Source organism: Ahaetulla prasina, chromosome 6 (genome assembly GCF_028640845.1).
Source record: "Ahaetulla prasina isolate Xishuangbanna chromosome 6, ASM2864084v1, whole genome shotgun sequence".
Lineage (NCBI taxonomy): Eukaryota > Metazoa > Chordata > Lepidosauria > Squamata > Colubridae > Ahaetulla > Ahaetulla prasina.
This window is the reverse complement of record NC_080544.1, coordinates 115,081,912-115,109,865: the sequence shown is the minus strand read 5'-3', so window position 1 is coordinate 115,109,865 and position 27,954 is coordinate 115,081,912. Positions and strand designations below refer to the sequence as shown.

The following is a 27,954-nucleotide window of genomic DNA, read 5'->3' as shown; positions in this document are numbered from 1 at the left end:
AGTCCCCTTCCTGATCTGGGCTGCCTTGAAGGGCTGACAGCCAGCGGCCTCACAGAGGCTGCTGCCGCTACTACTGTGGGGGAGAGCATGGGGCATGGGGTCAGGTCACCTCTGCCCCCTTCAGGCCTGCAGAAGATAACTTGGAAAGGGGGCAGCTGGAGGTGCCTCTACAGAGAGACCCGCTGGCCTGGGGCCCCTTTCTCCCTTCCGGCAGCGACCTGCCTGGGCTTCTCCAAGCAGAGCAGAGAGGATGATGCGGCTGATGCAGAGCAAGGTGACCTTGGACAGGTGGAGGCAGCTGTGGAGCAAGTCAACCGCCACGTCCGGGCTCAGGTACTATGGCTCAGCTGCCACGGAGCAGCCCAATACCTGATCACCAGGTGCATTTGGCACGCCTGTTGGTCAGAAAGATGCTTCGGGACTCCTGACCCTCTGCCCCATAGACTGACAGGGCTCTCCTCCTGCTGGAGCTTTGTTTGGCAGGGGCAGCAGCAGAGGGGGAGGAAGGGGATATGAGCCAGCAAAAAAGCCATGTTGCCGGTGTGACCAGGAGGCAGCCCCGCAGCCTGGAGAGCTTCAGCGGGCCAGCCTTTGTGTTCAGAAGTAGACCCAGAGGGGAGGGGGAGCATGTGCCCCTGCCCTTAAGAGATATCCCTTGGCTCTGCTAGCCAAGGAACAGGAGCACTGCCAGGGAAGGGACCGCATTGCAAGGCTGGCCAGTGCTCACACCCACAGTCACATGACATCCCCCACCTAGCCACGCCCACAGGAAAAGGTAGGAAAAATTTTGGAATTTCCACCTATCTACCACTGTCCTCCCTTTGCCAGTCATCCCCATTTCCCCTCCTTTAGCAGTCCCACCCCTAGCCCTGCTTCCTCCTACACCACTGCCTCTTTGTTTCGGCTGCTTACCTTCTGCGGTGGCTGGTCCAGAGTCTGGAAGGCAAGCTGACCGGAGTTTTCGGCAGCCCCCAGCCAGCTGCTGCTGCTGGAAAGCGGCTGGCAAAAAGGCGGCAGCTGGCCACAGGCTGCCAATAAGTGCTGGAGGTCGCAAAAAAAGCTGCTGCCATCACCACCATGTTCTTCACACATGCGCATCCTGTTGGACTTGCAAGGCAATGGGATGCACAGGCGCGAAGACCATGGCTGTGGGGAACATGGCATGCAGCGACTGGGGGACTGGTTCAGGGGCATAGCCAGGCGGTGTCCTTGACCAAATTTCTGCCAACGATTCGTGTGAACCAGTGTGAACCAGCTGCATACTATCTCTGAGTCCAGCCTACAGAAGCAGCCATGGCTCGTTAATTTCTGCCCTGAAATTTGTTCCAAGGCTACACTGTTATGTGAACCCGGGCTACACCCAGAACCCGGGTTCACATAACATCTGTGCCTGGCTTATTGGGGGTTTCAGGTGAATAAAACCAACGAAGATGGGAGCCAAAATGAATCTTCACAAAGATGCCCCTGTGGAGCAATGGAGGAAGAAAGGGGTGATTGGCCTCCTGGGCAAAGGCAGAGTAAAGAGCCCCAGAGCCCCTCTTCGGGGCCCTTAGAGATCACAGAAGAGCAGGGGCAGTTCGGCTGTCTGGGGGAACCACACTCCAGGTGCTGCTCCAGTGAAGGTGGGCTCCCTGGTCTCCATAGGTGGCACTGTGTCAACCCGAAATCCTAAACTCGAAATCCTAAACTCTGGGCAGTTCAAGGGGTTGGCAGAGGCCCGTTCCCACCTTCAGTGATTAATGGCATCTCCTTTCGCAGGCTGCTGTCTCCTTCCTATTTGGTGACCGACCAGAAAGTAAAATATTCTAGAAATATCAAGACGGTAAGAAAGACGATCAAAAAGATGGCTGCATGTCCTTTAGAAGTGGCTTTGCGTATCTAGACTGGAATGGGGAAACCTTTCTGGCTCCAGAGGCAGCATAGCGACCCCACCTGAAGAGAGATTGGGGGAACCAGCCTCAAGCTCGCTCACTCGGGGGGCTGTGGGGCTGTGGAGGCATTTCAGGGCCCTGGTAGTGGCAGAGTCACATGTGAAGACCCAGTCTGCACCTGTCAGCTTTTTTCCCAGTACGGAAACTGCTGCCCAATGAGCCCAAACAAGGGGAGGATTCAGGCAGCACCCAGCAGCTCCCGTTTGGGAAAATGCTCCAGGGTGGCATCTCCAAGAGGGGGAGAGGGCTTGCTCTGTGCTCCCCACTAGCTCAGGGTCCTGAACTTCAACACGTGTGTGTGTGTGTGTGTGTGAGAGAGAGAACGCTGGGTCAGCCTTCTGCAGGCCAGGCTAAACAGGAGTATTTTCTGCTAGGAATCAACATCATTTGTGGAAAACCTATTCAATGGACAATTGGAGCCTAAAAACCTCCTTCCTTTCCCCTCAGGTAGGTGGGTCAGGGCACAGAGGAGGGGTTCAAAGGGTGCTGCCAGGCAAGACCACTGACCAGCCCCTGGGTGCTCGAGGTGGCAGTGAACCTCCTGTCCTGGCAGCCTCTCTGTTGCCCTCAGCTCTCTCGCCGGAGCAGGCCCAGGTCTTGCAAGCCATGGTGGATCCCTGCGCCCGATTCTTTGAGGTAAGGCCAATGGAGGTTTCCCTCCGCCTGAACACCCCCGAGAGAAAGTCCTGGCAGGAGGGCTGTGCTGGCTTTGTTTCTGTTTGAACACCGGCAGGAAGTCAACGACGCAGCTGCCAATGAAGAGCTGGGCAGCATCGAAGAGGAGACTTTGGCAGGCCTCAAGTCGATGGGCTGCTTTGGGCTGCAGGTGCCGGAGGAGCTGGGGGGCATTGGGCTGACCAACACCCAGGTGAGGCTCTTGGGAGACTCCTGGAAGGAAGCAGGGGATCCTCCTTGTCCATCCTCCCCCAGACATGGGGCCAGAGGGTTGTGGAGATCTACCCGCCTCCCATGCAGAAGCGGCAAAGGCAGAGGGAAGGTCCCTCCTCCCCTGTCACTCCCTGGCTCCTGTGCCAGGAGCTGAGGGCGGAAAGGCTGGTGAGGGGCCCCCCTCCTTATGGCAGCTGGGGGGGCAAGAGGGGACAGAGAGACTAAGAGAAAATGTTCTTTGCAGCTCAGGGCAGTCCTGGGGTGGTGGTGTCCTGGCTGCTCTCTTAGCTCGGCTGTTTCTTGGCAGACATTTCATGACCCAACTAGGGAACTGGCACTAGGAGGGAGTGGGCTTGGCTCTCTGTTTATAAACCGTACAGGTGGTCCTAAACGTATGACCACAATTCAGCCCAACCACTGTTAAGCAAGATGTCAGCGTTCAAGAAAAAAAAACCCACTCCAAGTAAAAACTCCGAAGCAAGCATCTTCCAAAGTTCTATTTACTAGGATAGGTAAACTGGCACATCTGGGAAAATCCAAATCTAAGAGGTCCGGGTTTTACCTCAGTCAATCAAAAACCCCAAAACCATCCCCTGACTCTGCAATCGATCACATGCTCCAATCGCCAACCATCCCATCTCAAGATAGCACTCCGACCACTCCTTCTCCAGATGCAGGATCAGCCTGACCTTGACCGACAGGAAGAATCTTATTATGTCTAAAGACAACCCCTCTACTAAATCTCCCCCTCCTACTTTCCCACACACTTTCCCACTAGCTTCCGGCCTAGTATGGCTTCCAAAGCTGACAGGCATCCCCCCTGCAGAAGAAAACACACCCTGGAAAATAAAACACAAAACAAAACACAAAAGATGGGGTTAACACCTTGTACATAACCTCTTAACCCCCTCTCCCCCCTCCAGGAGGACCTTTTGGTTTCTCAGGGAATTTATCATGAAATTGCTTTACTAGAGTATCAGCATTCACATCCCAATTTTTCACCCACATAGCTTCAGTCAATGTACTTCAGACATAGCTTTCCAGTGTACCAAATACTGTAAACGACCCCTCTATAGTCACAGTAATGGCGAACCTTTTTCTTGTTGCGTGCTGAAAGTGTGTGTGCGTGATACCGCGCGTGCGTGCCAGCACCTATAATGCAATGCAAACCCCCCCCATGCACATGTGAACATGACCCCCCGCCCTGTGCATGCACCCTGCATTGCGCATGCACGCCCTAGCATATGCGCTTCCCTCCCCCCCCAGTTTTGGGCCTGGAATGTCATTATTACGAGGCAGGGTTGTTTGGCCCAACCGATTCTTGCTGTGCCTGTACGCGGTGGGTTTTCTAATGAACTGGTGAGGCTGCGCAGTTACCACAGCGGCTTGTAAAGCTTGGGCTGAGCCTCTGGACCTGCAGGTCCGGAGCCGGCAGCAGCTCCTTCCTGTCACTCAGCCCTTGCTTTGGGATGACTTTTTCCACATTCAGCCCTGACAAGTAGCGGACTCTTCCACTCTGCATGTGCTCAGAGCCAGTTGGCAGTCCTCTGGATCCAAGTCTTGGAAGAAAAGCAAATTTCCAAAAGGAGCATATTGATTGGGTGTGAGGGGGCAGCACCAAGGATGGGTGGGCCGGGGCTTCCCTAGAGCAGGCTTCTGGTGTAGTCCCAGGACTCCAAGGGGAGGGAGGGAAGCCCTGGCCTGCGGCTCCTGCTGCTGCCACCACCTCGCCTCCGGCAACAGTGGTTCTTGTGCTGCTGTTTCCCAGGAACAGGAACAGTTGGTGGGGCAGAGAGGGCGGTGAAAAGCTGCAGCAGCAGGCCATTCACGCCGGCTACGAGGCAGGGGCTGCTCCTGGAGCAGCCAGGAGAAGGAGAAGCTGCTGGCAGGGAGGCAAGCTGGCCCAGGAGGAAAGGGTCGCACCAACCATTGCTGGGGCAAATGGCCCAGTCCTACTCTCTCTCTCTCTCTCTCTTCCCCCCCCACCTCTCTTTTTTCCTTCTGAAAAAACTATTCGGCAAATAAGCACCCCGGTCCCAATCTCTCCTGAGTAACCTTCAGACATGAATGCCCGTTAATTTACAGGCAACTCTACTTTCAGCAACCCCATCCATGCACTGGTGGGTGGGTAGGGGGGTTCTGCAAAGAGTCGAGGGTTAACTTTTCAGCACCCCTCCCATCCTGCAATCCAAATCCATCTGGCTTCTCCACGTCCCAAGGACACACACAGATACCCTGCGCTCAGCAGCCACTTCTACCAAGAAAGGAGCAGAAGGGCAGCCCGAGTTTCTCCTTTGGCTCAGCCGGCGGTGCAGTGGCAGGATGGTGGAGGTCGGGTGAGGGGCCCAGCCGTAGGTGGTGCGGCACCCCCACCTGACCCCCGCAATGCTGGGGAAGGAGCAGAAGTGCGGCCGGAGTTTTTCCATTTCCATGCCCTGAAATCTTTTGAGACTAAACTAAAACTGATACCTGAAGAATCTGAACCTCTCTCTCTCCCTCCCTCATCCCTCCCTCCTCCCTGCACCTTCCTACCCAGCTCTCTTTTTTCCTTCTGAAAAATCAATTCGGCAAATAAGCATTTCCTTCTGAACTTTTTTCTATCAGCACATTATGCAATCTCTTTATATGTGCCTGAGTTTGATTTATAATTTGTTTTACCAAGTTTTCTTCATTCTGCATGATACCAATTTTCTGGCTCCTAGCTCATAATTGCCCATATTGAAACCAAGTATAGTTTCTCCCTTCTTCTTTTAATTGTTGCAAGGATTTTAATTGTAAATTACCTCTCTCAAAATATAAAAGTTCTTTATAAGTAATCATTTCCTGTCTCTGTTCTATATTTATATTCTCTATTGCATGCCCGGGGTTTGTCCAAATAGGAATTTTATAATTCAACTTGTAATAGTATTTCTTCCAGACACGCAGAAGAGCAATTCTTAACACATGATTCTTAAAGGCTCTATACAGTTTTTTATCATATAATAAATAGGCATGCCATCCATATAGTAAATCATAACCTTCTATATTCAAAATCCTTTCCTCCGTTAAGTTACACCAATCACTTATTACCAAAAGAACAGCTGCTTCATAATATAATTTAAAATTGGGCATTTTTAAACCTCCCCTTTCCCGTATGTCTTGAATTATTTTCATTTTAACTCTCGCTTTTTTACCTTCCCATATAAATTTATTAATTCCAATCTGCCATTCTTCCAAATTTTTATCTTTCTTAATTATTGGTATCATCTGAAACAAAAATAAAAATCTAGGTAAAACATTCATTTTAATGGCTGCTATTCTCCCCAATAATGATAATTGTAATTTTTTCCAACCGAGCATTTCCTTCTAAACATTTTGCCATAATACCTCAGAGTTATTCTTATACAATTTCACATTTGAAGAAGTAATATAAACCCCTAAGTATTTGACCTTTTTTACAATTTCAAATCCTGTTGTTTTCTCTCATTTTTCTTTCTGTTGTCTAGTCATATTTTTTGTTATCACTTTTGTTTTATTCTGATTTACTTTAAACCCTGAAATTTTTCCATATTGATCAATTATTTCCAACAAACATACACTTGAATTTATAGGATTTGACAAAATAATTACCAAATCATCAGCAAATGCTCTCACTTTATACTCATGTTGTCTAATTTTAATTCCCTCTATCTCCTTTACCTCTCTTATTTTATCCAGTAATGGCTCCAGAGTTAAAATAAACAATAATGGTGATAGGGGGAACCCCTGTCTTGTGCCTTTCGCAATCTTAAAAACTTCTGTCAAACTACCATTAACTCTTATCTGGGCTGTTTGCTCTCCATAAATCGTTCTAATTATTCTCATAAAACAATCTCAAAATTGCATTTTATCTATTAATTTAAATAAAAATTCCCAATGCAGGCAATCAAAGGCTTTCTCTGCATCCAAAAAAATAAATGCTGCAGAAATCTGATTGTTCTTTTCTAAATATTCCAATAAATTTACAATCTGTCTAACATTATGCCTCATCTGCCTCCCCTTTATAAATCCAGATTGATCAGTATGAATTCTTTGTTGCAGAACTAACATTAATCTATTCGCTATTATTTTAGCAAAAATCTTATAATCATTATTCAAAAGTGAAATCGGCCTATAATTTCCAGGTTTAGAGCAATCCTGTTCTTCTTTTGGTATCAATGAAATGAAAGTAGTTCTCCATGATGGGGGTATTCCCCCTCCTAATTGTATCTGATTAAATAATTCCTTAAGTGGACCTACTATCTCATTCTGTAAATTTTTATAATAAATTGCTGTAAGTCCATCCGTACCAGGTTTTTTTCCCCATTTTTAATTGTTTTATTGTCAAAATAATTTCTTCAGAAGTTATAGGCCGATTCAGTTCTTCCCTTTGTTCTAAAGTTAAACTGTTAGCCTTGTACTCTTTCAAATATTTATCAATATCCATGTTCAAGATTATATCTTTAGCATATTATTCTAAAAAAGCTTTTTTAATTTTATCCTGTTGATATCTTTGTTGTGCTTTTTTGATGATGTTTTTTTTATAAAAAAGTTTTATTTTTACGTTTATATCCAACAACTCATCCAATGTACAGTCTTATACAATTAGTCGGGCTTGCCCAGTCACCACCCCCTCCTTTTAACTCTCTTCCCTCTTCTACCTTCTTCTACTTTCCAGACCTTCCTCCCCTTCTCTTATCTACATCCTCTCCTCCCTCCACCCTATACCTTCCTTCTCCCTCTTCTACCCCTCTTCCTTCCTCTTCTCCCTCTTCTACCCCCCTTCTCCTGTTTCCTACCTCCTACTCTCCTCTTTTCTCCCTCCCTACCATTTAAAGTGGTAGCTGGGCAGACCCGACCCTATGTTAATTATATTTATACATCTTCAATAACCCCTGTACATTAACCATCACTCCATCCTCTACCCTCAACCCCCCCCCAGTTCCCCTCCCCTTACCCTCCACCCCCCCGACTTCCCAGAACAAAATGCAGGGTATCAAAACTAACAATCATAATCCAAAATAAATCTTAAATTATAATCTCTAGTCACTCCACACACAATTACACTCTCAATTCCCCTCTCCTTCAAAAATATATCTAATACAAAATATTTCCTAAATTTACTCATATGCTATTCGATATTTTTTTATCTGATACTTATTTTGAATATAATCAATCCACATTTTCCATTCTAGAATATATTTTTCTTGTGTATAGTCTTTCAAATAAACAGAAATTTTTGCCATTTCTGCCAGATTTGATACTTTGAGTGTCTATTCTTCAATTGTAGGTAATTCTTCTTTCTTCCAATATTGAGCAATCAAAAGTCTTGCAGCTGTTATTAAGTTCAAAATCAATTTAGTCTCTATAGCTGTACAATCCATAATTATTCCTAGTAGAAAGAACTGTGGGGTAAACTTAATCTTCTTTTTCAGAATGTTCTGCATGATCCACCATACTTTAATCCAAAATGCTTTAACTTTTTTACAAGTCCACCATATATGGTAATAAGTGGCATCTTCACAGTCACATCTCCAACATTTAGCCTGTACATTAGGATACATACATGACAACTTTTTGGGGTCTAAATGTCATCGATAAAACATCTTATAAAAATTTTCTCTCATATTTTGCACTTGTGTAAATTTAACATTCCTCACCCAAATTCTTTCCCAAGTTTCCAACATTATTGGTTGCTGAAAATTTTGTGCCCACTTAATCATACAATCCTTAACCAATTCAGTCTCTGAGTCTATTTCTACTAATACATTATACAACCTCTTAATATGCTGTTGACCTTGATCTCTCATTTGTTTTAACAAATTATCCTCAGTTTGCTTAATACCTATTTTTTTGATCTAATTTCCATCTAGCTTGTAATTGTCCATATTGAAACCATGTATAATTTCTCCCTTCTTCCCCCATCTTTTCTCTGGATTTTAATTGTAATTCCCCCTTTTCCATACAAAGGAGTTCTTTATAGGTAACTACCTCCATCTTTTGATATATATTTATATTTTCTATCATGAGTCTCGGGATTGCCCATATTGGAATCTTTCCATCTAATGTATATTGATATTTCCTCCAGACCCTCAATAATGCATTTCTAATTATATTATTTTTAAATATTTTATCAACTTTCTTATCATATAATAAATAGGCATGCCACCCATATAACAAACCATAACCTTCTATATTCAAAACTCTTTCCTCAGTTAAATTAATCCAATCAGTAATTAATGATAAGACAACTGCTTCATAATACGATTTTAAATTAGGCATTTTAAGACCCCCCCCTTTCCCTTGTGTCCTGCATTATTTTTAATTTTATTCTTGGTTTTTTGCCCATCCATACAAAATTATTAACCCCCTTTTGCCATTCCTGTAATTTTATATCGTTCTTAAGTACCGGTATCATTTGAAACAAAAATAGAAACCTGGGCAAAACATTCATTTTTATAGCTGCTATTGTTCCCAGCAAGGATAGTTGTAACTTCTTCCAATTCTCCATTTCTTTCCATACCTTCTGCCACAATACCTCAAAATTATTTTTGTATAATTTGACATTTGAAGCTGTAATATATATTCCTAAATATTTAACCTTTTTAACAATTTCAAAACCCGTAGTTCTTTCTAACTCTTCTTTTTGTTGTATATTCATATTTTTAGTTATCATCTTTGTCTTTTGCTGATTCACCTTAAATCCAGATACTTTACCATACTGACCAATTATTTCTTTTAAACCAGTAGCTGAGTATATTGGTTGAGATACAGTAACAACCAAGTCATCTGCAAAAGCTCTTAATCTATAATCTTGATGTTTAATTCTAATTCCCTTTATTTGATCGGAACCACGTATTTTATTCAAAAGAATTTCTAAAGTTAAAATAAAAAGTAATGGAGACAAGGGGCATCCCTGTCTCGTCCCTTTCCCAATTTTAAAAGTTTCTGTTAACCCACCTTTTACTATTATTTGTGCTGTTTGCTTCTGATATATTGCTTTAATTACATGGATAAAATAATCCCCAAATTGCATTTTTTCTATTACTTTAAACAAAAACTGCCAATCCAATCTGTCAAAGGCTTTGTCAGCGTCCAGAAAAAAGAGTGCCGCTGAGACTTGGTTGTTTCGTTTCAAATATTCAAGTAAATTTACAATTTGCCTCACATTATATCTCATCTGCCTTCCCTTAATAAATCCTGATTGATTATTATGAATTATTTGATTCATCACTGGCATTAATCTATTAGCAAGTATCTTGGCAAATACCTTATAATCAGTATTTAAAAGTGATATAGGCCTATAATTCTCTGCTTTAATACCATCTCGATCTTCCTTCGGTATTAACGAAATAAAAGCTCCCTTCCCATTTGAATTTTATTAAATAACTCTTTAAGTGGTTCAACCATCTCATTTTGTAAATTTTTATAATAAACAGCTGTTAAACCATCTGTACCTGGTGCTTTACCGATTTTAAGCTGCTTAATTGCTAACAAAATTTCCTCTGAAGTAATTAATTGATTCAATTCTTCCCTTTGATTTTCTGTAAGCTCACAAATATCTTGTTGTTGTAAATATCTTTCTATCTCTGTATCATCAATCATATCCCTAGTATATAACTTAGTATAATATTCTAAAAACACTTTTTTAATCAAATTCTTTTCATACACTTCCTTGCCCCTATATTCTATTTTATCAATCGATGATGTTTTTGATGTTAGCTGTCCATTTTAGATCTTGCGATATGATAGAACCTAGAAATTTGAAGGTTTCTACTGTTGATACTGTGTTGTCTAGTATTGTGAGAGGTGGAAGTATGGAAGGGTTTCTCCTAAAGTCTATCACCATTTCTACGGTTTTGAGTGTGTTCAGGTCCAGATTGTTTCAGTCGCACCACGAGGCTAGTCGTTCCACCTCTCTACTATATGCGGATTCGTCATTGTCTCGAATGAGACTGATCACTGTTGTGTCATCTGCGAACTTCAGTAGTTTAACAGATGGGTCGTTGGAGATGCAGTCATTGGTATACAGAGAGAAGAGAAGTGGGAAGAGCACACAGCCTTGGGGGGGGGGCTGTGCTAATTGTACAGGTATCTGGTGTGATCCTGCTTAGCTTCACCTGCTGCTTCCTGTTTGTTAGGAAGCTTGTGATCTACTTACAAGTCTGTTCAGGTACCTGTAGCTGGTTTAGCTTAGTTAGAAGAGTGTCTGGAATGATGGTATTGAATGCTGAACTAAAGTCTACAAAGAGGACCCTTGCATAGGTCTTTGGAGATTCAAGATGTTGTAGGATATAGTGTAGAGATATATTAACAGCATCATCTGTTGATCTATTTGCTCGGTATGCAAATTGCAAGGGGTCTAACAGCGGATCCATGATGGTTTTCAAGTAGGAAAGCACTAGCCTTTCAAAGGTTTTCATGACTACAGATGTTAAAGCAACTGGTCTGTAGTCATTCAGTTCCTTGATGGTGGGCTTTTTACGGCACTGGGGTGATAGTAGAGCATTTGAAGCAAGAAGGAACATAGCACATTTCCTGTGATTTATTGAAGATATGGGTGAAGATGGGGGCCAATTGGTCAGCATAGACTTTTAAGCAAGAAGGAGTTATCTTGTCTGGGCCTGGAGCTTTTCCTGGCTTTTGTCTGTGAAATAGGTCCTGCACTTCCTTTTCTGTGATCACTAGGGGTTGTGAACCCAATGGGGTGGGGTCAGTTGTAGGAGGCTTGGCTATTGCTAGTGTGTCTGAGATGGGGGTTGTGGAGATAGGTGGCTGTAGTTTCCTTTCAAACCTGCAGTAAAACTCATTCAGGTCATCTGCCAGATCTTGATTACCTTCAGCCTGGGAAGGAGGTTTGCCATAGCCGGTGGTATTTGTTAGAGTTTTCCACATGTTTGCTGGTTCATTTGCTGAAAACTGATTCTTTAGCTTTTCAGAGTAGCTTCTTTTTGCTGCTCTGATCTCCCTTGTTAGTACATTTCTGGCCTGATTGTACAGCATTTTATCACCTTTTCTGTAGGTTTCCTCTTTAGAATGACGTAGCTGCTTAAGTTTAGGTGTGAACCAAGGTTTGTTGTTACTGTATATTTGCAAGTTCCTTGTCGGTACACATAGGTCTTCACAGAAGCTGACATATGATGTCTGTGAGTTCATCCAGGTCTGCAGAGGTCTCTTCAAAAATATTCCAATCAGTGCAGTCAAAGCAGACCTGTAGCTTTCATTTTGCCTCTTCCGTCCAGGTCTTCACTGATTAAATTGTTGGTTTTGTGGTTTTAAGTCTTTGCCTGTAAGGAGGTACAAGGTGAATCATGCAATGATCAGAGTGTCCTACAGCTGCTCGTGGTAAAGACCGATAAGCATCTTTTAGTGTTGTGTAGCAATGGTCTAGAGTATTCTTGCTTCTAGTGGGACAATTGACATGCTGAAAGTATTTTGGTAGCTCTTTCCTTATGTTTGCCTTGTTTAGATTTCCCAAAATAATGGCCAGTGAATCAGGATATTTGGCTTCAGCCTCCATGATTTGGTCAGCTAGAGTTTGTAATGCCTTGTTTACACAGGCTTGTGGTGGGACATAAACAGCAATTAGAAGAAATGAGGAAAATTCATGAGGCGAATAGTATGGTCTGCAGTTGATAATTAAAGTCTTAAATTGTTGTCACAGAATTTGTAAATTACTTTTAAATCTTGACACCAGCTGCTGTTAATATAGAATAGAATAGAATAGAATATTTTTATTTATAGACCACCCTTCTCCCGAAGGACTCAGGGCGGTGTACTGCCAAGAATAAAATACAGAGAGAAAACAACAATACAAAACTAAAAACAACCGTTAAAAAACCTATTTGATATGGCTACTTATAGATAAAATATTACCCTCTAAAATTTACAAAAAATTTAAAACCCATAAAATCAATTTGATAATTTAAAATTTAAGCGAGTCCATATATAGGCATAAGCCTATATATAGGCATAAGCCTCCTCCCTTCTTTTTACCAGATGTTTCTGTAATTCTGTCTGATCGTTCAATCTGAAACCCTGGAATATGCAGGCTGCTATCTTCAACTGATTCATTTAACCAGGTTTCAGAGAAGCATAGGACTGCTGAATTGCAAAAATCAGAATAGTATTTGTTTAAGAGGAGTATTTCATCCATCTTATTTGCAAGTGAATGTACATTTGTTAGGAAAATTGAAGGCAGAGGAGTTTTATTGCTTCTCTTAATCTGTTTAAGATCCCAACCCGTTTACCTCTCCGCCCCTTCTGTTGTTGTTGTTTTTTTTGATAATCCATGGCTCTGGGGGAATTGCCTCTTCCTGCGTTAGAATCTCCTCCGGGTTTGTAAAGATGGGGGTGGGGGTGGGGGAGAAATCACAGAAAGCTTCTCCTTAAAGAAATGTTGCTTAATTTTTAGCAGATGGTTTCATGAGTAGGATATCCGTAGTGAGTCGCAGAAAACAATTAGAAATAAAGAAACCATTACAGAGCATTTCACTGAGGCAGCCTTCGTCGGCGCCATCTTGTATTATATAGGTGCTCATGCAGAACTTCACTGACCAGTTGCATGAAGACTGTGGGGCCCCTTGAAGTCCAAATGGCATGACCCGGACTGCCCAGGGGACAATTAAAAGCAATTTTCCATTCGTCTGCCTCCCTTATGCAGACCTGGTAATAGGCTTTCCTTACATCTAACTTGGTGAAAATCTTGCCTTTTGACAGGTGGTTCAGCAAATCTTTCATTAGTGGTAGGGGGTAGGTATTTTTTATGCAAATGCAATTGACGCCTCAAAAGTCCACACATAATCTCAAGCTTCTAACTTTTTTCTCTTTAAATAATACGGGGGCGGCCACCCTGGATTTCACAGGTTCGATGAACCCCCTGGCTAGGTTGCTGTCAATGTACTTCCTCAGCTCGGTCATTTCAACAGGCGCCATGGAGTACATCCAGAGTTTTGGTAACTTGGCTCCCGGTTCTAGTTTAATGGCACAATCCGTCGGCCAATGAAGTGGGAGGATATTACATTCCTCCTCGCTAAACGCTTCGGCCAAGTCTGTATATGCCTTAGGAATCTATGGTTCACCTGGAGGCCTGTCTGAGCCAGCGGCTGCTCTTTCTGGCAGCTGGCCTTTATGGGTTAGCCGTTCCTTGGGAGGAGGGATAGGGGGCAGTGGGCTGATACCCATTATGATTTTACAGTATCCATCTTCCCATTTAATGGTGGGGGCCCATTTGTCCAGCCAACCTAGGCCCAGTATGATGGATTCTGATATCTTTGGGGTTACTATAAATCATATAAATTCATGATGTCTTCCAATTTCTAATCTAATTAGTTCTGTAATCTGGGTGGCTGGGACTCCCCCAATTAATGTCCCATCCACCTGGTGAAACTTAATTGGGCATTTCAAGGCTCTTGTTTTGATCCCCAATTGTTTAACAATTGGCATTCCAATTAGACATCTGGTACAGCCTGTATCTATTATTGCTGGTAGTTCTCCTTGCTCCCCCATCTCTGGCACCACTAGTCTCACTTTAATTGAAAAGGGGGGATGGGGGGATGGGTGCACTCACCATCGGTTGTCTTCTCTGCTAGCCTTGTCAAGAGGGGCTTCTTTGGCCGGAGGTTCCTCGCCCTCTTCAGTGGGGAGGGGAACCTCTACGGCTTGTCTGGCAAATTAACTGGTGTCTGGGGCCTTCCTTGGAGCCCTTTTTCCTTGGGCAGCCATGGCTGGATATGCCTTAGGAATCTGGGGTTCACCTGGAGGCCTGTCTGACCCAGCAGCTGCTGTTTCTGGCAGCTGGCCTTTATGGGTTGACTGTTCCTTGAGAGGAGGAACAGGGGGAAGGGGGGCGATATTCCTTATGATTTTCTGGTATCCATCTTCCCACTTAATGATGGGGGCCCATTTGTCCAGCCAAATCAGGCCCAGTATGATAGATTCTGACATCTTTGGGGTTACTATAAATCGTATAAGTTCATGATGTCTTCCAATTTCTAATCTAATCAGTTCTGTAATCTGGGTGGCTGGGACTCTCACAATTAATTTCCCGTCCACCTGTTGAAATTTAATTGGGTGCTTCAAGGCTCTTATTTTGATCCCCAATTGTTTAACAATTGGAATTCCAATTAGACATCTGGTACAGCCTGAATCTATTATTGCTGGTAGTTCTCCTTGCTCCCCCATCTCTGGCACCACTAGTCTCACTTTAATTGAAAAGGGGGGATGGGGGGATGGGTGCACTCACCATCGGTTGTCTTCTCTGCTAGCCTTGTCAAGAGGGGCTTCTTTGGCCGGAGGTTCCTCGCCCTCTTCAGTGGGGAGGGGAACCTCTACGGCTTGTCTGGCAAATTAACTGGTGTCTGGGGCCTTCCTTGGAGCCCTTTTTCCTTGGGCAGCCATGGCTGGATGTTGTTGTGGAACTGGAGCAGGGGCCAGGCACTCAGAAGCTTGATGTCCCGGTTGTCCACATCAATAGCATTTGATCACCCCTGCTGGTTGAGGGGGAGACTTCAGCAGGTTTTGAGAGGGGCCATCTGGCTAATGCTGTCCGAGGAGGCTTTTCAGCTGGGGTTTTGCAGTGGGGGTGAATTTCTCTGTCCAGAGTTATGGGCATGACGGACATGGTGTACCAGTCATGCAGTTGCTCAGGGACCCCCGGATCCCGCAGACTGTTCTGACTTCTTGATTAATGGCCTCTTTAAAATAAGTGTAGGGGTATGTGGTCTGGCCAATGTCCCAGGTTCCCTGCAATCCATCTAAAGTCCCAAACAAAGTTTTTTATGATCAATTACCTTGTTTCATCACCTTTATGGTGGCTTCACTTTCATTGATTCGGTCTGGGTCTTCAAATCTGGCCCAGAGCAGCGCAACAAACCCATTGGCATCATTTAATTCTGCAGCGCCTTCATTGTGCAGCTGGTCTATCCATTCAGAGCGTCTCCTTCATTCATCCCATCAGAAATCGCTGATACCGATCTGATTCGTATTGGTCTCCATACTGATCTATATGAGCCCAGACCCTGCTGAGGAAGTAAGCCAGTTTGGCAGGCATGCCATCAAATGTTGCTCTGAAGCGGGGTGGTGTCAGCCACGCAGCTGGAGCCTGTGGCGGAGCTGCTGTGGGTTGCTGGGAGGCCCTTGGCAAGGAGCTGGCGGCTGAGCTGCTTGTTGGGCTGCAGAGAGTAGGGAGGGGAACTCCAGCTGGCTGATGGATTAGCCCCCCCCCCCCCCGCGGTGCTGGGATCGTTGGGCCATACTGGGGCCAGGGGGATCCCTGGAAAATTGGAACAGATGATACTGGATGCTACTGGCACTGGACCCACCCCTGGGATAGAATCCCCAGCCTGGGGGGATGTATTCAGCTGGTGGCAGTACAGGTGGGCAGGCGAGGGGGCCCCACAGGGGGTTTTTGCATTCCCCATGTCAGCTGCATCTGAGGTCTCTCAGCTGTGGGATGGCCCTGCTGTGCTGGGGAGCCGATTTTTTCACCCCTGGCTGGGTAGTGAGATGCCTGTGCCCCGCTAATTCCTCTGCCCGGTCCTGGAGGAGGGAAGGTGAACATAAGCTGCGCTAAGCTCCATCTCACTTGAGGAGATTGGGAGGGGGGGTGCGTAACTTCCCACTTCCATCTGTTCAAAACGCTCAGGGAGCCCAGTCAATGATCGGCTTCACAATGGAGGCAACAGGTCCAGTCCCGGGAATCTCCAGATCCCACAGCTGTCCCCGTTCTCCACTGACTCATGGGGCGACTTCGCTGGGCTGGGAGCGGCATAATATCCAGGCGGTCTCTCCTCTGGTCCCCTTTCTGGAGTTGGATCAGACTGGCAACTTTTCGAGGAATTCAACTCCTTGGGCCGAGCGCTTAGCCTTCAGGCCTCCTCTGCAGCCTCAATGGCACGTACCATTTCTTCAGAAGGAGAAAACAGGGTGTATATAAATCCTTGAGGATCTGCCCCCACGGCCCCCTGTGTGATCTCTTCTTTCTCCTCCATCTTCACTGAGTCTTTGCACCACCTGAGGTTTTGCTGGGGCTCAGCACCCCTGACAGCCCCCTCTTGAGGTGTCACTATGCTTTAAGGAGATTCGGGTTAATGTCAGCGTTCCTGAAAAAAAAACCCCACTCCAAGTAAAAACTCCGAAGCAAGCATCTTTCAAAGTTCTATTTACTAGGATAGGTAAACTGGCACATCTGGGAAAATCCAAATCTAAGAGGCCTGGGTTTTCCCTCAATAAATCAAAACCCTCAAAACCATCCCGACTCTGCAGTCGATCACATGCTTCAATCGCCAACCGTCCCATCTCGAGACAGCACTCCGACCACTCCTTCTCCAGATGCAGGATCAGCCTGACTTGACCGACAGGAAGAATCTTATTTATTATTTTATTATTATTTGATCATATTGTGGGGTGCCGCAGGGGTCGATCCTCTCGCCCCTTCTGTTTAACATCTACATGAAGCCGCTGGGTGAGATCATCAGTGGTTTCGGTGTGAGGTACCAGCTGTATGCGGATGACACCCAGCTGTACTTTTCCACACCGGACCACCCCAACGAAGCTATCGAAGTGCTGTCCCGGTGTCTGGAGGCCGTACGGGTCTGGATGGGGAGAAACAGGCTCAAGCTCAATCCCTCCAAGACAGAGTGGCTGTGGATGCCGGCATCCCGGTACAGTCAGCTAAATCCGCGGCTGACCATCGGTGGCGAGTCATTGGCCCCGATGGAGAGGGTGCGCAACTTAGGCGTCCTCCTGGATGAACGGCTGTCTCTAGAAGATCATTTGACGGCCGTCTCCAGGAGAGCGTTCTACCAGGTTCGCCTGGTGCGCCAGTTGCGCCCCTTTCTGGACCGGGATGCCCTATGCACGGTCACTCACGCACTCGTGACGTCTCGCCTGGATTACTGCAATGCTCTCTACATGGGGCTCCCCTTGAAGGGCATCCGGAGGCTACAGTTAGTCCAGAATGCGGCTGCGCGGGTGATAGATGGAGCCCCTCGTGGCTCCCGCATAACACCCATCCTGCGCAGACTGCACTGGCTACCTGTGACCTTCCGGGTGCGCTTCAAGGTTTTGGTGACCACCTTTAAAGCGCTCCATGGCATAGGGCCGGGTTATTTGCGGGACCGCCTACTGCTACCGAATACCTCTCACCGACCCGTGCGCTCTCATAGAGAAGGACTCCTCAGGGTGCCGTCAGCGAGGCAATGTCGTCTGGTGACGCCCAGGGGAAGGGCCTTCTCTGTGGGGGCTCCCACCCTCTGGAACGAACTACCCCCCAGACTTCGTCAGCTTCCGGACCTTCGGACCTTCCGCCGCGAGCTTAAAACATACTTATTTAATTGCGCAGGATTGAGTTAGATTTTAAATTTATGGGTTTTAAATTGGGTTTTATTCCTATATTTTTAATTATTGGGCTTTTAGAATAAGTTTTTTAATTGTTTTTATATTGTATTTATGTGTTTTTTAAGTGCCTGTAAACCGCCCTGAGTCCTTCGGGAGATAGGGCGGTATATAAATATGATCAAATAAAAAATAAATAAATAATAAGAATCTTATTATGTCTAAAGACAACCCCTCTACTAAATCCCCCCCTCCTACTTTCCCACACATGAGAAAGTGGCAGCATGGAAGTTTCCGGCCTAGTATGGCTTCCAAAGCTGACCCAAGATACAGTAGTAGCCAAAATTGTGTAAACCTTTTGGGAAAAGTATTTTTGTGGGTTGATGGCTAATAACACCACTTTTTTTGGGAGTTTCAAGATAATCATATTGCACTGCTGGAATGGCCTGGGAATAGCCCAGACTTAACCCAATCTAAGGAGCCGACTAAAGAAACTTGTTAGTCAGAAGTGACCCAGCAATAAACCCCAGTTAATAGAAGCAATCATTCAATCTTGGTTTTACATTATAACAGCTGCAGAACTAAAAGACTTGGTTCACTCCATGGGAAGATGTTGTAAGGCAGTAATTCATGCTAAAGGTTACCCAACTAAGTATTAACTGATGTGGTGATAATTTCTGTATAGCTCATTTTTTCTAGGGTGATCATTTTTGTATATTTCGTTTTTTCTGTTTCACTTTTCTTCTTTATACTGTAACTGCTATTCTAATAGCAAATCCTTCATAAGAGTTATGACATTACATTCTTGATTAAATCATCTTTCCATTGATATATAATTTTATGACATTACTCCAAAAAAAAGTGTTGTTATTAGCTAGTTTTAGAAAATACACTTTTCCCAAAAGGTTTCCACAATTTTGGCCACTACTGTAGTTGTTAAGTAAGTTTTGCCCCATTTTACGACCTTTCTTGCCACAAGGGTTAAGTGAATCACTGCAGTTGCTAGTAAACATTGTTAAGTGAATCTGGCTTCCCCATTGATTTCGCTTGTCAGAAGGTGGCAAAAGGGGGTCACGTGACCCTGGGACACTGCGACCATCATAAACTTAGGCTAAGCATCCGAATCCTGATCATGTGACCACGGAGGTGCTGCACCAGTGATAAGAGTGAAGAACGGTCATAAGTCAGGTTTTTCAGTGCTGTTGTAACTCCAAATGGCCATTAAACAAATGGCTGTAAGTCGAGGACTACTTGAAGGCTTGTCAGGCCAGTCTTGGTAGCTCCTTGATTTAGGTATTTTTTACTGCTTGTTTGTTTGCCTGGAGTTAAACACTGTTTATCAACTCAGACCAATAATCAGGCCGAACCAAAGAACAGCCCAGGAGAAAACAATCGCATTCCCACCAACCCCAGCAGGGCAGCCGCTGGGTGTAAGCAGAGAGCAGATGCCTCTCCCTGTTTTAGCACCGAAGATGTTCCCTAGTCAGAGACAGCGAAGCTCAGAGAGCCCCAAGTCCCCAATGGAGGGAGGGGGTGGGGGGGCTGATGCGGTCCTCTGTAGACTCCTGACAGTGTGTTTCCTCCTCCTCCTCTTCCTCCTCCGTGGCAGTACGCTCGCATGGTGGAAGTGGTTGGGATGCATGATCTCGGCGTGGGCATCACGCTTGGTGCCCACCAGTCTATCGGCTTCAAGGGCATCCTCCTCTTTGGAAACAAGAGCCAAAAGGAAAAATACCTCCCCAGGCTGGCATCTGGTAGGCTGAGTGCCACCCCCACCCCAAACACAGTGGCTGAGTGAAGGGCTCCCCAAGCAAGAGGACCAGGCAGAGAGACAGCTGTGCCTGGCATAAGCTGAGCCAGGAAGGGGCAGGAGTGGGCCCAGATCTCAACACACAACGTGCCTGTATGTGTGAATATCTGCTGGGTCTGGCTTCTTGCTCCCCCCCTAAAAAAACATGGATGGAAGCAAGAATTAATCTTTTGCTACCATTTCTGAAGGTCAGAAACCTTGGCAAGGCTGCCGCTGTCTCCCAGGAAGTCTCCCTTCTCTCATCCCAGGTGAGGCATACGCGGCCTTCTGCCTGACTGAACCGTCAAGTGGCTCAGATGCAGCCTCCATCCAGACAGTAGCTGAGCTCAGCCCCTGCGGGGGCTTCTACACACTCAAAGGAAGCAAGATCTGGATCAGGTGAGGAGCAGGAGGTGGGAACTCTGTGGCATAGTGGTTCCCAAGCTGATCGCTGGGCTCCATGGCTGGTGGCCGGCTGCTAGCCTGATCCGCCTCACTTCCCTTCCAGCAATGGGGGCACAGCCGAGGTTTTCACAGTGTTCGCCAAAACTCGCATCAAGAATGTCACCACGGGGGAGGAAACGGACAAGATCTCGGCCTTCATAGTGGAGCGAGCATTTGGGGGGGTGAGCAGGTGAGTCAAGGGGGCCCTGAGAGAGTGAGGGGCTGCAATGCCCCCAGTGCTCAGTCTTAGGTTAGTGAGTTTCCTTCCCCTCCCTCATTCACTCTGAAGTTCATCACTGTCCCCTCCCCAAGAGGGAGGGCCGCCCAGCAGAGCTGGCTCTGACAGGCAGCTGTAATTTGCCCTATTCCCTCTGTGTCTGTGCCCTCCAGTGGTCCTCCGGAGCAGAAGATGGGGATCCAGTGCTCCAACACGGCCGAGGTGCACTTTGAGGATGTGAAGGTGCCCACGGAGAACCTGCTGGGGGGGCTCGGCAGAGGCTTCCAGGTGGCCATGCACATCCTCAACAATGGCCGCTTCGGCATGGCTTCAGCACTGGCCGGCACCATGCGCAGCGTCCTCCTCAAGGCGGTATGCTGGCAAGGAGGCCACGATGCCTGTAGTAGGGGGGCCCTTGCCCGGGCCAAGGGGCTTAACCCCTGTTGAGGTTTCTTACTTTTGGTCTGCATAGGTGGATCATGCGGCAGACCGGCAGCAGTTTGGAAAAGCAATCAGCTGCTTTGGGGCCATTCAAGAGAAACTGGCACACATGGCCATGTTGCTCTACGTGACTGAAGTGAGTATGGCCGGCCAGCCCCCTCTCGGCTCCCCACCCCCAGGTCCCTCGATCGGTATAAAATCGCCTGCAAGATGGGCTTCAGGTAGCTGCCATAGATGCCCCCCCCGCCAGCCTTGGAAGACAGGGCCCTGGTGTGAAGCTGCCCATCTGTGCCCTGCTCCTTGTAGGCCATGGCCTATGTGCTGAGTGCTAACATGGACATGAAGGTGCCTGACTACAAGCTGGAGGCGGCCATCAGCAAGATCTTTGCCTCCGTAAGTGGGTCTGGTGGGGGACAGCCCTGCTTTTCAGGAGGTGGTGAGCAGCGGTTGTGGAGACTTGCCCTGGTCCCCAACAGGTGGAGGGCAGTGGGGCAAAGCGGATGGCCGTTGGCACCCTGCTGCATAGGTGGGCCACCCTCTGGGTGGAGAGGCCCTGTAGCTCTGGCCAGATCTCCATGGCTGGTCAATCAGCCTTTGGCTGGAGCCCCAGAGCCTCTTGGAGCCACAGCTGGGGTTCCTGCTTGGCCATGGGGGTGGGGGAGAGGGCTGGGCCAGTCAGCCTTGCTATTTGTGTCCCTAGGAGGCAGCCTGGACTGTGACCGACGAAAGCATCCAGATCCTGGGTGGGATGGGGTACATGAAGGTAAGTGCCCAGTGAGCTGGGCGGGGTCTCCTAGGTCAGGACACAGACCGGCTCCTCCCAGGCCAGGTTGGGGCTCAGCAGGACCCTCTGCAGGCTGTTACTTTCCCTGGGCAGGAGACGGGCGTGGAGAAAGTCATGCGCGACTTGAGGATCTTCCGCATTTTCGAGGGCACCAACGACATTCTCCGCTTGTTCGTGGCTCTGTCAGGCATGGAGGCAAGTCAGGCCATCTTTGGAAGCCAGCATGGGCCTCTCGGGCAGCCCATCCAGGACAAGCAGAGCCTGAAACCCTGGGATTCCTCTCCCTCCTGTGAAAAGCTGCTTCTGGGTGGGTCTGGAGGGGGAGCTGTAACGGAGAGAGAGCCCCCTTCAGAGTCAGCCTGGCTCTTTGCTCTGCCCACAGCTGAGCCTTTCCACTCCTGTGCAGTTTCCACAGCCACCCTCTTATTCCCACCAGTCAGAGGCCATCGAGCAGCAGCCTCCCCCTTACAGTCCTGGCAAAGCGACCCCCTTGTTGCCTGGGTGCCTGGGAGCCTGGGAAAGCACTTTCTTGTCCCTGCCCGCTTGTCAGGCTACAGTATCCCTCTCCCTGGAACACAGCTATCCCACCCCAGTGCCCTGAAGTGTGTGTGTGTGTGTGTGTGTGTGTGAGAGAGAGAGAGAGAGAGAGAGAGAGAGAGAGAGAGAGAGAGAGAGAGAGAGAGATTGGGAACAGAACCTGCTCTCTGCTCTCAGTATGCCGGGCAGACCCTGAGAGGCCTGCGCAAGAACCTTTCCGACCCCCTGCTGCACATGGGAGCCATCTACAAGGAGGTGGTGATGCGAGCGAAACGGTGAGACTCCCCCCTGGGGGAAATCGGGTCTGAGGAGCCCCCCCCCCAAACAGCTGCACTCAAGATTCTCCCTACCTCCGCCAGTGCTTCCAAGGCACACTGCTGATCCTCCCCTCCCCCCTGGTGCCACACCTCTATTCAGCAGATTCCCCGCTGTCATTTTCTCCTGCAGCAAAGTTGGGGTCCCCACTGGCCAGACACTGCAGGGCCTTGTCCATCCAGAACTGGAAGACTGTGCTGCTCTGGTGAGAGACCTGGGTGAGACCCAGCAGGGCGGGCAGCTTCCTCTGGGCATACCTGCCAGTTGGCAGCCAAGTAGCCTTCTCTGCTCCAAGCTCCTCTGTCTGAAGAAACCTTCCATGCAGCTGGCCAAAACTTTCTGGCCAGATGCTGAGGGGCCTCATCCAAGGGATACCATGGGCCTCTTCTGAACAGAGCTTTCCTCAAACCCTTGTCTTACTGGACCCCCTTCCTAAGAAACTGAGTTAGAAGAGAAGTTGCCCTGAGGGGCTTTCAAGAATGACTTTCCTCCTCCAGGGGTTGCTTCTGGGTGTCCCCAGGAAAGTAGCCAAGATTGTTTTCCTACACACTTCCTTTGGGGGAAGTAGGCAATGCCCGTCCCCTCCACACAGCCACCCCACACTGGGGCCTCAGGCTCAGCAGCTGTGCGAGAATAGCTGAGCAAGAAATGAGGGGGAGGGGAACATCTGGAGGAAAGGGCATTTACTTTGCAGTCCATGGGGATACATTCAGCTGAGTCCCCCCCCCCCCCGTTTCTCTCCTCCCCTGCAAGGTCACCAGAGCTGTGGAGCTGTTTGGAGAGACCATTGAGAGTCTGCTCTTGAAGTACGGTGCAGAAGTGACGGGTACAGGCCCTGAGAGGAGCGGGTCTGCCAGGCATCCTGGGTGCCCATTGTACCCACTCCTTTATGGCACCCAGCGGCCTCTAATGTAGCTCAGTACTGGAGCTGTGGGGAGACCTTGGTTAGTCCAAGTCTCTCGGAGTGGGGAGGGGGAATTCACTGCCCCAGCCAAGCCAAAGAGACAGAAGTTTCCACTGTGGAAATGGGGGTGGGGGTGGTCCCTGAGGGGACGCTCTGTGGGACCCACAGCAGCATCAGGAGTTGCTGCAGAGGAAGCTGGACAAAGGTGCTGGGTGAGGGCTACCCAGGGCCTGACCTGCCCTTCCCGGATTCTTCCCAGACAAGCAGTTCCACCTGAGGCGCATTGCAGACGCTGCCATAGACACCTATGCCATGGCTGTGGCTTTATCCAGGTAGGAGGAAGGAGGTAAGATGGGATGGGAAGCAGGTGCCTGCAAAACGAGCCTCATCCATCTCCTCTTCCAGAGCCAGCCGTGCCCTCTCCCTGGGCCAGCCCACTGCTCAGCATGAGAAGCTTTTGTGCCAGACGTGGTGCCAGCAGGTAAGACAGGTGCAGCTCCTGGGTTCTGCTTACTCTTGGGCAACGCTGCTTGCTGGTGGGTCCCCTGCCAGCTTTCATCCTCTGCCTTCCGCCCCTTTCCTCTCGCAACCTGCTGTCTCCTTCCAAGCTATGGGGCAAGAGGCAAGATGGAGCAGCCCCTGCTCCCTACCCCATCACTGGGAATTGGGGGGAGGGATTTAAGCTTCAGCAAAACCCCTGGCAGTAGCCACAGAATCCTCCAAGCTGTTTGGCTCTAACCTCAGCTGAGGGCCTTCTTAGAGCCCAGCCAGATCAGTGCAGAAGCCACATCAGGAACCCTTGCCTTGACCTAGCCTTGAAGGAGCAGCCCCCTCACCTCAGATCATGGCTTCTCTGACTGCCCTGAAGATGCGCTGTGCCAGGGTATCTGCACCCTTCCGCTTGATTCAGCACCACTGAGCAATCGGCCTTCAAAAAAAGGAAAGAGGGTGGCATGATAGCAGTCCTCCAGTATTTGAGGGGCTGCCCCAAAGAAGAGGGAGTTCAACTATTCTCAAAAGCAGCTGAAGTCCCAAAGATTTTTTTTTTCAAGAGGCAACTGGACTTTCTGGTTTTTCTTTGAAGACGTTTCACTTTTCATCCAAGAAGCTTTTTCAGCTCTTCAAACGTCTTCAAAGAAAAATCAGAAAGTCCAGTTGCCTCTTGAAAAAAGCACCTTTGGGACAACCATGACCTGGATGATTGAGAATCTCCATAGACAAAGTATCTGAAGGCAGAAGAAGCAATGAATGGAAACTAATCTAGAGAACCAACTTACTGGAGGTTTTCATTTTATTTTATTTATTTATTTATTTATTTAGATTTTTATACCGCCCTTCTCCCGAAGGACTCAGGGCGGTTCACAGCCAAATAAAATAAACAATAATATTACAATATAAATACTATTAAAATACAATTAAAAAACTTATTCAATTGGCCAGGATTAAAAAATTTAAAATGATAAAACCCATATAAAATTAAAAACCATATAAATCTAAAATCCTATGCCAGTCCTGTGCAAGTGAACAAATAGGTCTTCAGCTCGCGGCGAAAGGTCCGAAGGTCAGGAAGTTGGCGGAGTCCTGTGGGGAGGTCATTCCAGAGGGTAGGAGCCCCCACAGAGAAGGCCCGTCCCCTGGGGGTCGCCAGCCGACATTGCCTGGCCGACGGCACCCTGAGGAGTCCCTCTCTGTGAGAGCGCACGGGTCGGTGGGAGGCATTCGGTAGCAGTAGGCAGTCCCGTAGATAACCCGGCCCTAAGCCATGGAGCGCTTTAAAGACAGTAACCAAAACCTTGAAGCGCACCCGAAAGGCCACAGGCAGCCAGTGCAGCCTGCACAGGAGTGGTGTCACATGGGAGCCACGAGGGGCTCCTTCTATCACCCGGGCAGCTGCATTCTGAACTAACTGGAGCCTCCGGATGCTCTTCAAGGGGAGCCCCATGGAGAGAGCATTGCACTAATCCAAGCGAGATGTCACGAGCGCATGAGTGACCGTGCATAAGGCATCCCGGTCTAGGAAGGGGCGCAACTGGCGGACCAGGCGAACCTGGTAAAAAGCCCTCCTGGCCGTCAAATGGTCATCAAAGGACAGCCGTCCATCCAGAACGCCCAAGTTGCGCACCCTTTCCATTGGGGCCAATTTCTTTTAAAAGAAATTGGACAGCCATTTGTCTGCAATGGCACAAGGTCTCTTGCTTGAGTAGGGGGTTGGACTAGGTCCATTCCAACTGTTATTCATGGGGATAAAAGCATGACTTCCACCCTTTTGCCCGAAGGGCACATGGTGAGACCAGTGGTGAGGTCCTACCAAAACTGTACATCTTGTCTTCACTTTGGGGTGGGGGGTGGACTGATCCAGGCTTCTCTCTCTGTGTAGGCCTTCCTGCGTGTGCAGGCATCTCTGCGGGAAGCCAAATCTGCCAGCTGGGAAGAGGTCTTCACCAGCATGAAGCTGATCTCAGACACCTTGGTGGAGCACAGAAGCACCGTGGCTTCCCATCCCCTGGGCTTTTAAAGCTAGGGGTTTTGTTTAGCATGGAACCAAATAAATGCTTATATTATCCTTCTACTAAAGCAGTCTTCACATGATTTGCTGGTGTCTCTGCGCTCTTGTCGTTGTATATGGGCAGCTCTTCACATCTGGAGACTGACTGACTGGCATTCAACATGCACAAAGCTGGTTCCCTTGCTCGACCCCCAAAGAAGTCTCAGTCCTGCCTCAATTAGTAAAGTAGCACATACTGGAGTCCCTGCTGAACTTTTTTTGGATTATGTGCTGTCAAGTTGGTGACGACTCTTAGCAACCACATGGGTGGATTTTCTCAGGATAATCAGTCCATTATCAACCCAGAATGGGTTGATCAACAAATGTATCAAATTAGAACCAGCCTACGAACCTGTAAGGACTCGAATCAATCGAGTGACCAACCAGTGACAGCATCCACATCACTGACAGGTAGCTGCCTCACGTGATGCCCCCAACCAGGGTTACCTCTCCCCCAGGTGACCTTTGCCTCATGTGACCTCCAATCAGGATGACTTCTTCCCCAGGCAGTTTTTGCACCATGTGACCTATCAATCCCATGGTCAACCGATCATGTAACCAAACAAGAGCATATAAAAGCAGAGGATAACTGAAACAAGACACTTTAACTGAAATTCTGCTGTTCTCAGGGTCACCCAAGTAGTGTAAACAGGGCAGAAAACATCCTGCAGCCAAAAAGGCTCCACACCCATTTGCACCACTCAGATGGCCCTGAGGACACAGATAAGACCTCCAAGTGGTTAGAAGGTTATGACTTATTATATGGATGGCATGCGTATTTATTTTACTAAAAAAAAGTGGATAGGGCTTTTAAGAGTCATGTGTTGAGAAGTGCTCTTTTGCGGGTCTGGAAAAAATATTCTTATAAACTAGACTGTAAGATTCCTATATGGGTGAGCCCCAGACATGCAATAGAGAATATAAATATAGAACAGAAACAGGAAATGATTACTTATAAAGAACTTTTGTATGCTGAAGGAGGTAGCTTGCAATTAAAATCATTACAGGTATTAAATGAAGAAGGGAGGAATTATACTTGGTTTCAATATGGGCAACTAAGTGCTAGATGGAAAGAAGATCAAAAAATTGGTATAATGCAAAGGGAGGAAAATTTAATAAAGCAAATTAGAAATCAGACCCAGGAGCATATAAAGAGATTGTATAATGTGTTGCTTGAAATAGATTCGGAAAAGGATTTGGTAAAGGATTGTATGATAAAATGGGCACAGAATATTCAGGAACCAATAATGTTGGAAACATGGGAGAAAATCTGGGTTAGAAATGTTAAGTTTACACAAGCACAGAATTTAAGGGAAAATTTTTATAAGATGTTTTATAGATGGCACTTAGATCCTAAAAAATTATCATGTATGTATCCTGATATCCAAGCGAAATGTTGGAGATGTGACTGTGATGACGCTACATATTTTCATATTTGGTGGACTTGTAAGAAAATTAAGGCCTTTTGGATAAGAATATGGTGGATTATTCAAAATGTCCTGAAGAAGAAGATAAAGTTCCTGCCCCAATTTTCCTTTTGGGAATTATAACGGATTGCACAGTGACTGAGACTAAATTGATTTTGAACTTAATAACAGCAGCAAGGCTGTTGATTGGACAATATTGGAAGAAAAAAGAGTTACGGTACCTACAATAGAAGAATGGATATTGAAAGTTACTAACTTGGCTGAGATGGCTAAAATCTCAGCCTTCTTGAAAGACAATAGATATTTAATTGAATGGAAAAAATGGATTATTTACAAAACAGATATCAGATTAAGAAATATCAGATTGCCTTTGAATAATTAGGAAGTATTATTTTATAT

The 27,954-nt window shown here is 47.1% G+C and overlaps 1 protein-coding gene across 6 annotated transcripts in view; it reads left to right on the top strand.

Annotated features, from left to right (window-relative positions):
• Positions 1 to 27,954, top strand: part of LOC131200568 (very long-chain specific acyl-CoA dehydrogenase, mitochondrial-like) — a 29,664-nt gene extending 1,710 nt beyond the window's left edge. Inside the window, exons 2-20 of one of the 6 annotated variants that reach the window (XM_058187531.1) lie at positions 1 to 333; positions 1,759 to 1,822; positions 2,306 to 2,378; positions 2,503 to 2,567; positions 2,665 to 2,799; positions 19,762 to 19,906; positions 20,211 to 20,340; positions 20,450 to 20,575; positions 20,776 to 20,974; positions 21,075 to 21,179; positions 21,350 to 21,436; positions 21,744 to 21,806; positions 21,921 to 22,022; positions 22,542 to 22,639; positions 22,812 to 22,884; positions 23,433 to 23,505; positions 23,843 to 23,915; positions 23,989 to 24,064; positions 25,961 to 27,954. In XM_058187531.1, coding sequence (XP_058043514.1) covers positions 251 to 333; positions 1,759 to 1,822; positions 2,306 to 2,378; positions 2,503 to 2,567; positions 2,665 to 2,799; positions 19,762 to 19,906; positions 20,211 to 20,340; positions 20,450 to 20,575; positions 20,776 to 20,974; positions 21,075 to 21,179; positions 21,350 to 21,436; positions 21,744 to 21,806; positions 21,921 to 22,022; positions 22,542 to 22,639; positions 22,812 to 22,884; positions 23,433 to 23,505; positions 23,843 to 23,915; positions 23,989 to 24,064; positions 25,961 to 26,098 — 1,908 coding nt within the window. In that variant the 5' untranslated portion in view covers positions 1 to 250 and the 3' untranslated portion in view covers positions 26,099 to 27,954. Of the gene's footprint in view, positions 334 to 1,758; positions 1,823 to 2,305; positions 2,568 to 2,664; positions 2,800 to 19,761; positions 19,907 to 20,150; positions 20,341 to 20,449; positions 20,576 to 20,775; positions 20,975 to 21,074; positions 21,180 to 21,349; positions 21,437 to 21,743; positions 21,807 to 21,920; positions 22,023 to 22,541; positions 22,640 to 22,811; positions 22,885 to 23,432; positions 23,624 to 23,842; positions 23,916 to 23,988; positions 24,065 to 25,960 lie in introns of those variants that run through there. The other 5 variants (XM_058187530.1, XM_058187529.1, XR_009155655.1 and 2 more) reach the window with 5 other exon arrangements.